Source organism: Triticum urartu, chromosome 4 (genome assembly GCF_003073215.2).
Source record: "Triticum urartu cultivar G1812 chromosome 4, Tu2.1, whole genome shotgun sequence".
NCBI lineage: Eukaryota > Viridiplantae > Streptophyta > Magnoliopsida > Poales > Poaceae > Triticum > Triticum urartu.
In genome coordinates, this window is record NC_053025.1 from 82,987,793 (window position 1) to 83,002,520 (window position 14,728).

The 14,728-nt window shown below is 45.3% G+C and overlaps 2 protein-coding genes and 1 pseudogene across 3 annotated transcripts; 2 read left to right on the plus strand and 1 right to left on the minus strand.

Annotated features, from left to right (window-relative positions):
- The first annotated feature begins 577 nt into the window (after positions 1-577).
- Positions 578-4,111, plus strand: LOC125550796 (cysteine-rich receptor-like protein kinase 26). Of its 2 annotated transcripts, none has more exons than XM_048713888.1 (6): positions 578-723; positions 807-981; positions 2,836-3,020; positions 3,106-3,361; positions 3,486-3,708; positions 3,819-4,111. In XM_048713888.1, the coding sequence occupies exons 3-6, from the start codon at positions 2,859-2,861 to the stop codon at positions 3,988-3,990; spliced, it is 813 nt and encodes a 270-aa protein (XP_048569845.1). In that variant the 5' UTR covers positions 578-723; positions 807-981; positions 2,836-2,858; the 3' UTR covers positions 3,991-4,111. The 2 variants fall into 2 exon arrangements, with proteins under 2 accessions (XP_048569845.1, XP_048569844.1); XM_048713887.1 differs by having other exon boundaries at positions 807-963.
- LOC125550798 lies at positions 1,226-5,459 on the minus strand. The gene is made up of 2 exons (XM_048713889.1): positions 4,154-5,459; positions 1,226-1,567 (listed from the first exon to the last, which is right to left on the minus strand). Exons 1-2 carry the CDS (start codon positions 4,634-4,636, stop codon positions 1,508-1,510), a joined length of 543 nt encoding a protein of 180 aa, XP_048569846.1. The 5' UTR covers positions 4,637-5,459; the 3' UTR covers positions 1,226-1,507.
- A 4,250-nt stretch (positions 5,460-9,709) lies between these two features.
- On the plus strand, positions 9,710-12,378 carry LOC125550795 (annotated as a pseudogene).
- The last annotated feature ends 2,350 nt before the right edge of the window (positions 12,379-14,728 follow it).

Sequence of the window (14,728 nt, forward strand, 5' to 3'; positions counted from 1 at the left end):
TTTAATCGCTTGGTGTGTGACCGTGGGCAAGTTGCCTATGGGTTTTGGAATAGCCGGCGAGCTTCCCCAGCCCATGTCCGTCCCGGCACTCTCCTTTGCCAACCCCAACTTCCCCTGTTTCGTGCGCTGGTACAAGAAGGCCAACTGTGAGACACCGAGCACGAGCCGACATGGGAAGACGCCGTTGTTCTCCCGGCTTGCGGCTGTGACACAGCGAGCACGAGCACGAGCACTGGTCTCCCGATGTTCGGGCTTGCGGCTTCTTTTACATCTGCTCTCTCTGCTTCTTCTTTGGCGTTCCTTCGTAGCTAGTACCTCATTCATGTAACCCGAACTCTAATCAACTGGTACCTATCAAGCTGTGCCTAAACTTCTCCATGTCATTTTACCGGTGGACACATACCGAAAAAGGCTTCGCCCCGGTGGGCACATACATGCCCTCGCTATGGCTTGCCGTGTCTGGTGAGGATAGTGACTAGAGACTGGATGCCATATGCCCATGTGTTTGAACTTTGAAAGAGTCGGAGTCGACTTCTAGTTGCAATTAATACAAGAATAAACGAAGAGACAAGTGGCTAAAATTCTCAGACCGCAGAATGAAGCAAGTGGTCATACAGCGGATCAATCATATCCCTCGGGGCACTCCTGACCTTGGCATCCAGGTCCTCACTAACCAGGCTTCGCTTCACTGCCGTCAACCACTGCCGTCAGCCACACAACGAGGTTTGCATATTCTGTCATGAATTCTAGCAGATCTATGGACATCTTATGGCTCCTCTGATGAACTATTTCGCAAGCGATTGCAGTTTTGTCAAGTTTTCTGCATCTGCTCGCCAAATCGTGGTTTAAGCCCGGGTGTTTTATCCATTTGCACCGAAGGAATATCGGGCCTTTCCGAATCAGCAAACATCCGCCGACTTGGTTCTTCGCACCAGTTGACTTCATCCGGCGACGATTCTGAAGGTTTAATTCACGACGAGGGTAGATTGTTTTCATTCACTTATTGGCTGTATTCGGTACTTTGCAGATCACTTTTAACACCTTAAAGTTGATCCGGCAGTCTTCTCTATGCATACTATTTTTGAGGGAGGACTGTGCGTTTATGTTGTTTTTAGGTTGATTTTGCGGGGTTGGACACAAGAGGAAAACTAGGCCTCGTCCGTAGGTTGTTTTCTTCAAACTTTTCCTTTTTAAAAAAAGGAGGATGACTCTCTGCCTCTGTATCTGGGCGATGCATACGACCACTTTATTAATTATTCTCATAAGACCTTACAAAGTAATACAACAGAAAGCCTAAAGCCGCCGTCTAAGCAATTCTATCCAGTTAATGAAGGGGCACAGATAGCCTGGGCCTAATACTAAACAAACATCGCAGCCAAACCTAACATCTAAGACCCGAGGTCCCATCCAGGACGCCTGCCGGGTATGGGTCTCACCGATCCGGCGTGCACTCAGAGACCGTCGCCGCCAACTGCCACCGCTCCATCTCCAGAACTGTACTGATGCATCAACCTTGCTCGGTCCAGCTATCGTCGATGCCACCACGGCGCCCAACGACACCTCCTCCCTGCGCGCAAACAACTGAGCACGTCACGGTCGCCACTGATACACCTCAGCACCATGCTGCCAAGTACCACCAACCGACACAACTTGAAGTCTTTGAAAGATCTGTCGTGCGTAGCACCTGCCGACCAGGCATGACAAAGCGTAGCATCTGTCGGACAGGCATGACTTTACATCTCCACCGAAGCTCCGTGCAAGATGAAGCCGCTCCACCTCCAGCCTCTCTGAACGGGACGGGAGCACCCCAGAGAAGACACGGCGAAGAGTTGAGCACCACAATCACCACGAGAGCCGGACCAGCCGACCGCCATGGCGAAGCGACGCCAATAAAGAGAACCGCCGCCATCAGGAATGCCAAGAACGCGCTGCAGCTGTCCCACCTCCCCGCGGACCCAAAGCGGCGCCTTCAAGAAGGTGACAGAGCCGGGCACCGCCGCTGCCCAACCAAAGTTGTGGGTTTTCACCCGGGTGCAGGGGGGACGAGGAAGAGGGAGCTGGATCTCGAAGCCGCCTTCAAGAAGGAAACAGCGCATGGAGCGCCGCCGGCGTCGTGGCCGCCGCAACCGGCCAAGAAATTACTCCGATCCAGAGCTCCCAACCCCACATCCGCGCAGTCCGCCACCGGATCCGGCCGGACTGACGAGGAGGAAGTAGCAGCATGGGGGCACCGTCTTCAGATCTGGCGAAGGAGAGCAGTAGGGGATCCCTCCACGCGGCGCCCGCGTCCACCGCCAACTCGCCGCCCGCGCGGTCGAGTAGACGCGGCCCTCAACTCCGGCTAGCGCCGCCTGCCGCCAGGACGATGCCGCCCTCACTAGCAGAGGCCACCGCCTCAAACCCTAGGCCCGAGCCCGAGCGGCGTCACGGCCGAGGGCCTCGCCGCCACCCTCATCGGCGGCCGCGCGGGGGACCCGGCGCCCGTCTCCAGCGGCGGCGAGGACAGGAATCAAGAAGGGGAGGAGGCGGACGGGGGGGGGGGGGGGGGGGGGGGGGGGGGGGGGGGGGGGGGGGGGGGGGGTTGGTCGCCCCCGAGTCATCCTCAAGAGGGCGACGCGAGGGAGGGGGGGTTCTACCTTTCAACAATTTTCTGGCCACTTAAAATGTTTTTTATGTTGATTATACATTTCATATGCACACTAGTAGTGATTTATTTTTTTTATTTTTTATTTTGGAAAAGGAGGACATCTTCCAGCCTCTGCATTAGAATGATGCATACGGCCATTTTATTTAAATCAGTGATTTAATAAGCTTGCTCTTATTTTCACTTTCCAGGATATTGTGGCATATAATTCCAAATGGATCGTCATTCAACTCCTACACGAAGCGACCTGGAGTGCATGCTACGTGATGAAAAGGCAGAACCGAAGGCCCTGCCATTATCACTCCTGGAAGATATCACTAATGGATTTTCTGAGGAGCGGGAAATTGGCAGAGGTGGATTTGCAGTGGTCTATAAGGTACGTCAACTCTCGAATGTCATAGTTTTAACCACAGTTGATCTCGAGACTTTCGTTGATAGCATGCAAATTATTGCAAATGTAGGGAATGCTTGAGAATGGGGCGGCCGTTGCGGTGAAGAGGATATCCATACCATTTATGTTTGAGAAAGAATTTCACCGAGAGGTTGAATGTCTGATAAAGGCAAGTCACCAAAATGTGATACGATTTATTGGATATTGTGCTGACTCACAAGGGAAAGCTGAAAGCTACGATGGAAAATTTGTGATGGCAGATGTACAACAAAGATTACTCTGCTTTGAATATCTACCCCACGGAACTCTCGATAAGTATATCACTGGTAGGATCATATGGCGAATAAAATTTAATTTACATATTATTTCTACTACCGGCCATTCAAAATATTTAAGGTTTGAATGAATGTGAAATGATATTGAACCACCTTTCTCTTCTCCTCCACATAGATGTATCTTGTGGACTTGACTGGAGAAAACGTTACAGGATAATCAATGGGATTTGCAAGGGATTACACTACCTCCATGAAAATCGAATTCTTCACCTGGATCTTAAACCTCCAAACATTTTGTTGGATCATAATATGCTACCAAAAATTGCTGATTTTGGTTTATCAAGACGCTTTGATGAAAAGCAAAGCCGGGCTATTACTGCGAATATGTGTGGAACATTGTAAGTTTGCTAAGACTTCTGAGAGTCAAGCTTCATTTTTCCAATGAATTATACAAGCATTGTATTCCCTTGCTCATTTTAATCAATCATATGGATATTTATTTATGCAGTGGATATTTGGCACCAGAATTCGTTAATGGTGTAATCACGTACCGGTTTGATCTGTACAGTCTTGGTGTGATAATTATAGAGATACTCACCGGAAAGAAGGGGTACCACGATGTTGATGATGTAAGAACAGTTTGGGTCCTCTTTCAGAAAAGAGCTCGACTTCAAAACTAATGCATTACTTTCTACATTGTAGTTTTTCTATTTTTAGACGCGACATAATATCACTCATTTATTTTTTGTAAAATATACATTATGGACCATATATTTGACCGAAAGACTTAAGAGAGCCTACGGAATTATAAATGTATGAAAACTTGAAAAGTAGGATTTGTACCTCTGGTGGGATAGAAGGAAAACTGCCTCCCGGGTCGCACGTTCGGGCGACTCCGGAGGCCCCCACGAACCTAGCCAGCAGCACATCCTTCCAAGATCTGTACTCGCTGCCGTCGTTGCCGGCCGCAGGTGGCGGCGGCGGCGGCGCTGCCCTTTCACCGAAGGTGGAGGGTGTGTGGTGGCTCCAGCCTACCTTCTCTGCGAGCGCAGAGGACAACGGCATCAAATGGAGCTGTTTGGCGGAGGCGGAGGCGCTCGCCGCTGTGGGCTCTGTGCTGTGGCTTGGATCGTAGCCCGTCGCCGGCGCGCGGCGTCGTTGGGCCGTGTGGCCTGGGCGTCGTCCTCCCGCGGTCCCGCCCAAGGATCTGGATGTGCTGGCCCCTGATTTGTGCTGTGCGGGTGGGGCCCTCGGACGGGCATGACCGACGGCTAATGGTAATCCGGCTAATGGCTGGTGCGGGGAAGCTCGGTCTGCCCAGGTCATCACTGCCCTCACTGCTGCCGCGGCCACGCGGGAGTCCAGGAATCCTCGTCCATGCGGATGGCGCGGCGGCCAGGTCTGTTGTTAGGCAGCCGCAGCTTTGGCGTCCTTCGTGATCGATCCGATGTGACTACCTTGATTCATATCTGGATAGCTTGGTTGCGGTGATCCATATCCAATTGGTTGTGTGCTGCAGCGACTCCTACGGCTCCACGATGTCGACGGTCATCAAAACGTCTATTTTCCAGGCTAATTGTTGACTTCGACGGTGAAATGAAAACTATGGGCAGCGACTTGACACAAAGGAATGGTTATGCAACGACATCAATCACATCGCATGTAGTTGTTGGGATCGTGGAGAAGTGGTGGCGACAACACATGAGTGACTTCGATGGTGGTGCTACTTGTGCACCCGGTCTCGAGCTCCGGGGTGAAAGCCTAGGTCTGGCCAATTGTTATACCTGGCAATGGCGATATTTTTCTTACATCGTTACCTTGTTGAAAGCATTGTTCGGTTATGCTCGGACTGATTCTTCAGGGTGAAAATCTAGATTCTAGCATTTGTTGTTGGATCCGGTGACGATGGTGCATGAGCGTTACTCCCTTCCTGAAGGCGTTGCTGTTGAAAAAATTCGTTGTCCGTGTGGTGTCATGAGATAGTTGGTGCAGATATGGTCATTGTCGTAATTTGCTGATCATGGATATGATCGCTTGGGTTTTTTATTTTTCATCGCCTACGCATAGCTTTGGTCGCGTGTGACTTTGCTATTTGCTGGCGTGTTGTGTGTGTTGGTGTTGGCTGTGTGTATCCTAGTTATGCAGAGGCCAGGTGTGTGCTTATTGTGTTTGTATCCTCTTGATGCTTCATTATGAGCTAATAAAATCCATCCTTTATGGAAAAAAAAGGATTTGTACCTCTGGTGGGTGGTGGACACCCAGAACTCTACTGAACTTCATCCTATATTTGGAAGAGAAAGACACGTTGAAGTAAATATGTAAGCCTTATCATGCTGCACCAATATATAGCACTTCAAAATCACACACATTAACAGGCAGATTGAAATCATGATTTTATATGTACAACTTAGTGCAAATGGTGTATTTTTAAGAGCATGGTTTAACATGTTATTAGTAACAAATAAATTTTCTATTGACGATTCAGCCCTTTCTTTTCTCGTTGCTAAATACATTCATTCAACACATCAAACAACGGCTAGCTAGCGAAAACTAGGCGCTCAAGGATAAAACAACATTTCTTCCCGACTTCCCGACCATCACGATAACACCGACATTGAGAAATGAAAAAAAAAATGAGCATCTAACAGACACCACTAGCTAGTAGTATTACGAAAGTACTCATGTGATCCCGAGCTCTAGTGATCCTAGATGAATAGTAAAATCCAAAAAATAGTAATTTAAAAAAATGCTTTTTTTGGCAAGAAACATTTATGTTTTGTCTGCATGCATGCAAATTTTCATGATGAACTTGCATTTGTCGAGGTGTGGGCCAAAAAAACAAAATTGATGTTCCAAAGTGATTCCAAAAGCACTTTTTTTTGGATTTTACTGTTCATCCGGAACACATACTCCATGTCCGTAGTATTAAAGATATTGAAAATGGAAACAAGAGGCATCAAACTACTTGTCGGATGAGTAATTTCCAGAAAGGTATCTTCCATGCATAAATATTCCTTTTGATAAACCCAAAAATGCAAATTTACATGCCATGTGTGTGATAACGAAAAGAAGGTCCAGCTATTTCTTTTTTGTGGGAAGTGGTTGAACATTGTCATCATCCATCTACTTGTAGTGTTGAACCATTATTTCGATGCATATTTCTTTATTTATGCCCGCAAAAAAAATATTTCTTTGTTTATTGAATTTGGACCTAGTTTATTTTGATATGTGAGAAGAAATTAGGGGCGCGCACAAACTAAGGGTCAGTTTGGATTGCATGGCTTGAACGTCTGCCTGAAGTGCACCTGGAGTCTGTTTGGTAGGTACCCTGGTTTTCTCTCTGGTACAGTACGTGGCAGCACGCCCAGATGCCTAGGCACCAGACAATTGCTTTCCTCTTTCTGATCTTGTCCTTTTTTATTTTGATCACATGATCCACAATTCCTTTGCCATTGCAACCAAAAGCATAGTACATATTTTCTCAGTCCAGGACAGCAAGCACACCGCATCCCCACCGTGCCTGGCCAGGCAGAAATTATTGCATTTTCAGGCGACACCAATGTTTGCCTGGCATGGAGCCCAGGACTCCATCCAAACTGACCCTAAGTTCTTGATGAATTTTGTTGTTATTTTGAAGTCTTAATTGATGCGATTTTGTGAAAGCTTGTTAACTTTGTGTATGGGCCTACAGTACTACATACTTGAATTTCATATCTAAAAAGAGTGTGCTTCTTTAGATAACTCACAATTTCAATTTGTAGGTAGTTCAAAAATGGAGTGACAGGTTGGAGAAATCACAGAGCAGCATACAGTTGGAACAAGTGCGAATATGTGCCGAGATAGGAATTGAATGCACCAACTCCAACCCGATGAAGAGACCTAGTACACAACATATAATCAATAGACTCGCTGAAACAGAAAGTACGGGGGGTTATACCAAAACTGGCATGATTACATCAGAACAGGTACAAGTATGTGCTGAGATAGGAATAGAATGCTCTGGCTGCAACCCGATGAAGAGATCTAGTACACAGCATATAATCAATGGACTGAATGAAACCGATAGTATGGGGGTTTATACTGAAATTGGCATGAGTACATCACCACAGGTAAGTTCACTCTCGTGCCATCCATGACACCGTCTACAAACTTAATCCTGAGAACTGGTGTATGTCTCCAATGCATTTTGTAAGATGAGCTGAAGTATCCATAATTGGTTGTTTGAACAGGCACAAAATGCTCCGAGTGAACTGCATCATGATACGTCTAAGGCGCAAAGAGAGACAAGCTCTGAGGTAAATTTTCGTGTGATCCTACTTGTAACTATTTATAAATTTAAGATATGCATAGGTATTTATGTTCCTCCACCCTTTGCTAACACATGGTAAGATATTTCCAATAAATATCTTCTCAGGCAAAAGAAAAAGATTGGTCAAAAGAAAATAGTGTTGTTAAATTGATCATGACTGCTATTCATAATATAACCAATTTACAATTTAATACCAATATAATTAGCTGAAAATAATCAGGTTGGAAACTTAAAAAAAATCGTAGATTTATGTCAATTTTTCATAATATTATAACTTTCTTGGTTATACATATACTATAATAGAAACTGGTGGTCTAGATTATATTCTAAAGAGTGTGTGAATGTAGCTTCACTTTATTTGTGTAACAGAGGGTAGTATTTATTTTCAAGAAAATAAAGATCTTTCTGTATGACGTTTTCTCCAACACCGTAGATGTAGTAGTACAATAGTTTTTGGAGAAAAGTATACTTTTCATCCCTCAATTCTTGGCGGAGTCTAGATTTGGTCCCTCAACTCCAAAACCGGACAACTTGCACCCTTAACTTCTCAAACCGGACAAGATTCATCCCTGGTCACGGTTTTGACCGGTTTTGGTGCTGTCCCACCCTGGTTTTGACCGTTCCGACTCAAATTTGCCTACCTTTTCCAAGTCCACGTACTGTTTTCAAATTCGGTTACTTTTTTTAAATACGTGAACCTTTTTAAAATGTGTGTACTTTTTTTAAATCGGTGTAATTTTTTCCAAGTTCATGTACTTTTTCAAATATGCATATTTTTTAAAGTTCATTTATTTTTTAAGTTCATCTAATTTTTTAAAATTGATGCACCTTTCATATTCGAGTACATTTTTTCTGAAAGAGTTCATGAATTTGAAAATTTTATGCGAACTTGAAAAAAGTACGCGGATATGGACTTCTTTTGCGCAAAAATATGTGGATTTCAAAAATTATTTCAACTTGAAACAAGTACGTGAATTTCATACAAAGTTCATGGATTATAAAAGCAACACGGATTTGAAAAAAAATGCAGACTTTGGAAAGCATGTGGATTTGAAATAAGTATGCGAATTTCAGAAACAATTCATGGCTTTGAAAAATACTTGGATTTGATAAAATTACACAAACTTGGGAAAATACGGGGATTTGGAAAAAGTACGTAAATGTTAAAAAATCATGGATTTGAAAAAAGTACGCGAATTTCAGAATAGTTCGCTGATTTGAAAAAAGGCATGTTTATTTTTTTTAAATACGCGACCTTGAAAAAACTACGCGGAGTTGAAAAGTGTACGTGAATTTCAAAAAGTTCACAGATATAAAAAAATTACGGGAATATGAATGAGCACCGGTCAAAACCGGGGTGAGTCAACACCAAAAACCGGTCAAAACCGAGTCCAGGGACGAACCTTGTCCGGTTTCGGTAGTTGGGGGTGCAAGTTGTCCGGTTTTGAAGTTGAGGGACCAAATCTAGACTTCACCGAAAGTTGAGGGACGAAAAGTATATTTTTCTCTAGTTTTTGCCACATTCCTGCGCATTGCAACATTCATTTTGAGTCATCTTGTATTGCTTTTTCTGCACATTACTAATTCTTTTTGTTGCTACCAGAATTTCTTATATTCATGGTCATCAAATTCATTCTGGGATCAAAGGCAGCCAGGTATTCATACTACATATCTAGTTCAAACCAAACATTTTCTTGAAAAGTACGACGCTGGTTTTGTGTGACACTGTGAAGGATCAAAGTGTTGTTGGTGGTTCAGCGGCTGACCGGCTGGCGTTGGGAAACATTGTCTGATTTGGTTAAAGTTTTGGAGAAGTCATCTTCGACTAAACTTTCAATAAATGGTCACACATTCATGGTTACATCAAACATATTCCTATCAACTGTTTATAAACAACTTCTAGAGTTAGTGTTAACACTTAAATCGTGCCAAATGGTTGGAATGATCTCTTTGATAAATAGATTGATACAGTATGATAGAAGGTGGTTATGAGAGAATATTCCTGTTCATATATGTCTGCATGAGCTAAGTTGTATGGAATTTGTTCTTCTACCACTTAATATGATTTGTGTCGTTGTTTTCCAGCACAAATGTCCGAGGTGGTACTCCCTTCTTTGGCAAAGATTAACTCCATTTTAGGCGATGAAGACAACATGGTTATCATAGCTAATCTCTCTAAAAAGGCTACCAGTATCAAGAAACTGCCACGACAAGTTGAGGAAATAGGGAAGCAACTGTCAGAGATGGGCATTGTAGTAAGACAAATAGGCACAATACAACTCACTGATGGAATTGTCAAGACTTGGATTGGGCAGGTCCGTAAATTGGCTTATCGTGTGGAGGATGTAATGGATAAATGCTCATACCATGTTGCTGAGCTCAAAGGAGGGTTCCTGAAGAAATTCGCCACCAAAGCAACTCATTATGTCAAAGTTTTCACTGAAATCGTGGATGAGGTGACTGAGGTAAACAAGGAGATCAAGCGAGTTATGCAAATGAAAGATCAGTGGTTGAAACCCTGCGAAGACAGCATCCCAGATTTTATCAAAGATGAAGATCTAATAGGAACTGAAGACAATAGGATATTGCTGACCGGATGGTTGTACTCTGAAGAGCCAGAGAACACTGTGATAACCGTATCAGGCATGGGTGGGTTAGGAAAATCTGCCCTGGCTTCAAATGTTTATGAATGTGAAAAGTTCAAATTCCCTGCACATGCATGGATCAATGTATCACAGGTTTACACCGTTGATGCGCTATTGAGGAAATTCGATACGCCGAAACACCATTGTCAGAAGGCATTGACACAACAGATGTCCATGGCTTGAAAAAGGATATACAACAGAGACTTGAAAATATAAAATATTTAATTGTACTGGATGACGTTGCGGATCAAGTTGTATACTTCCAAATACATGATGCTTTGCAGAATCTCCAAGGAAGTTGGATCATCATTACGGCACGGAAGGAACATGCCACCGGAATTTCTTCTCCCACCCGTCACCTTGAGCTCCAGCCATTGAGTAAGCTTGATGCAGATCGCCTCTTCTGCAGAAGGGCTTTATACAACCAGAAGGGCCACATGTGCCCTAAGGATCTTGAGCAGATTGCTACTTCTATTGTTGACAGGTGTCATGGCGTCCCGCTAGCAATTGTTAACATTGGCGGCATGTTGTCTTTAAGACAACGGTTAGACACTTGGACGCAAAAATACAATCAGCTTTGAGAGGTATCAACCAATGATCATGTCATGGACATTGTAAATTTGAGCTACCATGACCTATCAGGAGACCTCAGAAACTGCTTGGTGTACTGCAGTCTAGTCCCTGAAGGCTACCCCATGTCACGAGAGAGCCTCGTACGGATGTGGGTTGCTGAAGGCTTTGTGCTAAGTAAAGAAAAGAACACACCAGAGGTGATAGCTGAGGGAAATCTCATCGAACTGATCCACCGCAATATGCTTGAAGTTGTGGAGAATGATGAGCTCGGTAGGGTCAGCACCTGTAGGATGCAAGATTTTGTGCGTAAACTAGCTATTTCTGTCGCTAAAGAAGAGAGATTTGCTTCAGTGGGTGGTTACAGCACAATTACATTGGAATAGCCAGATGAGGATACCCGTCGTCTGTCATTACTTGGATGGATTGACGAGACTGCACTGAAAGTTGAACTTCCACATCTTCGAACAGTATTATCCCTTGGAGTAATTTCATCCTCTGCTAACATGTTATCTTCATTTTGGTCTGAATCTAACTACCTTACTGTTCTTGAGCTGCAAGGCTCTGAAGTCACTGAAGTGCCAACATCAATAGGGTCTCTGTTCAATCTACGTTACATCGGGTTACGACGCACCATGGTCAGGTCACTTCCCGACTCTATCGAGAATCTGTCTAACCTCCACACTCTAGATATCAAGCAAACCAGAATACGGAAGCTACCACGGGGAATTGTTAAGATAAAGAAGCTGCGGCACCTTTTAGCCGATAGATATGCTGATGAGAAGCAGATGGAGTTCCGGTACTTTATTGGAGTGCAAGCGCCTAAAGAGCTGTCCAACTTGGAAGAACTGCAAACTCTGGAGACTATGGAGTCCAGCTTTGACTTGGCTGAGCAACTCAAGAAACTGATGCAACTAAGAAGTGTGTGGATTGATAACATTAGTGCTGCTCATTGTGCAAATCTGTTTTCTACGCTGTCAACTATGCCGCTTCTTTCGACCTTGCTTCTTTCTGCAAGGGATGAGAATGAGGCACTCTGTTTCGAGGCTCTCAAACCAAGTTCTACATATCTGCACAGGTTGATTATCAGAGGACAATGGGCCATGGGGACATTAAATTGCCCGATCTTTCTCAGCCATGTGAAATACCTCAAGTATCTATCTCTAAGCTGGTGTCACCTTGGAGAAGATCCACTGGGGATGCTGGCACCGCACATGCTGAACCTCACATATCTGAGACTCAACAACATGAGCAGTGCAAAAACTTTGGTTCTTTCTGCAGATTCCTTTCCCAACCTGAAGACGCTTGTCTTGAAGGACATGCCTGATGTCAGTGAGCTAAAAATCATTGATGGCGCTCTTCCCTGCATTGAAGGTTTGTATATTGTGTCAATGTCGAAGCTCGATAAGGTCCCTCAAGGCATTGAATCCCTTCGCTCCCTTAAGAAGCTCTGGCTGTTGTATTTGCACAAGGATTTCAGAACTCAATGGGACACTGAAGGAATGCATCCGAAGATGCTACATGTTCCAGAGGTTCGTGTTTAGATGCGGCAAGTCGGGTTCTTTCTGCAGTGCCATTCTTGGAGTGCATCCAGTCCAACTGCATCGCACTTTTAATCATTCCAATAAGTTTGTGAAATCCCGGCACATTTGGTCGGTGCTTCTATACTGTAGCAAATTTATTCCTCAAAGATTGGTTGGTGTCCGTTGCCTTCCGGAGGCCTCTGTGCCGTATGTGTTTTTGGTTGACCGTGCTCTGTACCGTTTGTGTTGTTTAAGTTACATGCTTTGGCACTCATTTCATGTAACGGTATGTATTGTTTGTATCGAACATTTCACTTTATATCTTGATACCTTTTGATCTATGTCAATATATCACCCCATGATCTGATTCGCCAAGAGTTATCATTCATACATGGCTACACTGTCTTCTGATCCCCAAATTTCAGATCAATAAGATCTCTATCTTGTTTTTCATTTTCTTTTTCTTTTCAGCAGCACTTCTTTTGTGGGGATTTTCAATAGCACTTCTGTCTGTGAATTTCGCAGGTGTTTAGGTCTGCCAATTAACGGGGCTAAACTAGTAGTAGTATCATCTTGGTTCGTCTGATATGTTGTGTGCTACACTAGGAAAAAGGAACGCAAATTACATGTACCTTTTATGAATATGTGTTTTCCGTTCAGAATATGGAGTAGAAGACACTTTCTGTCGACCTTAATACATCGTCTTCTAAGATTGATATATCAGGCGATATTTTTTCTTGCTGCAGTTAAAGTCCCTGCTTCAGAGGCCAGGAGCCAAAGCTTGGCAGTAGTTCAACAAGGGCGCACTTTGCTAGATGATACAATTATCGATCATCTTTTCCTCTTAGTTTTGACACTAAAAGCTTTCTTTGGCAGCAATATATTTTTTCCTTTATGAAAAAGAAATCGATTACAAAAGGCAATATTTAGCTGGATATCACCAGAATTCAGAACTCAGAACATCTTCAGATGTCCACATGCAACTGCAGGCACTGAAGGGAGACCTCGAGTTCAGCTTCATAAAACAGATCCTCGTTTGAAGAGCATCAACTTGCACTAGCACAAATATGGAGAAGACGTACAGGGATGTGGATCAATAGAGTAGGAGATAAGATTCACCCCGCAAAAAAAGAGTTGTAGATGGTAAAGTGACGAAGAGGCTGGCGGTTTCAACCTCCTTTTCGAAAAAATGGAGATTTTTTTTCAGACATGGAGGTGGATCCCCGACCTCTACATCTGAACGATGCATGCAGCCACTTTATTAATTACTTACACAAGACCTTACAAAGTCATACAAAAGTAAGACTAAAGCCATCATCTAGACAACATCTGTCGCTACTCCTATCCAGTTGATGAAGGGATGCTGATAGTCTGGGCCTAATACCAAACAGACCTCGCAGCCAAACATAACATCTAAGACCTGAGGTCCCAATCAGGACGCCTGCCAGGTATGGGGCACCCACCAGTCCGGTGCACTCTTCAGCCTGGACGCCTGTCGGGTATGAGGCCGCCGCAGCCATCTGCCACCAATCCATCTTTAGTGTTGTACTGATGCATGTACCTTGCCCGGTCTAGCTGCCGTCGACGCCACCACGATGCCAGACAACGCCACCATCCTGCGCTCGTCCATCATCACACGCCCACCGGCGAGACCCCGCTGCTCCATGCCGCTGAGACCCGCCGTTGTCGACGTGTCAGATACCACGCCGCTCCTCCTCTTGTCCCCTCCAGCCAACACTTGCTCCAATACGATGCCCCCAGGAGGGATAACGACATCGAAACGTTGCCATCGTCCGATCCAGTAGATCCAGATCTAGGGTTTCCCCCGGAACCTTCCGATCAAGTTGACGTGACCTGCAGCGACGATGCCTCGAGAAGGGAACGACGTCCGAGACGCCGCCATCGTCTGCCATGACCGCGGTTAGGCGCGATTTTCATCAGAAGCCACGTCGTCCTGATCTCGCGGTTGGCTGGAACTGAGCGGTGCCCGCCACCTATCCGGTCACGCCACCGCTGTGCGACGCCCCCGATGGAGATCCCGATCGAGATCGAAGACGACCCCGACCGAAACCCCGCCACCAGCTCCGCGGCACCTCCTCCTAGCCCAGCCACCACCGGATCTAGCCGTCCCTGCCTCCGGGAGACCAGCCGGACGAGGCGCCCTTTGTCCCCGAACAGCTGACCCGTGCCGCCGCCACGAGGATCAGAGGAAGGAGGGAGTGCCTCGCCGTCGCCCGCGCCGCATGGGCTTCGCCCGGTGGGCGCACTCCGACGGCGGCGAGGGGAAGGAGATGTTGACGAGAGGGAGTCGCCGCCGGCTGATCTAGATCTCCTGAGACGGGAGACGGAAAAAAATGGAGATGCAACCAAA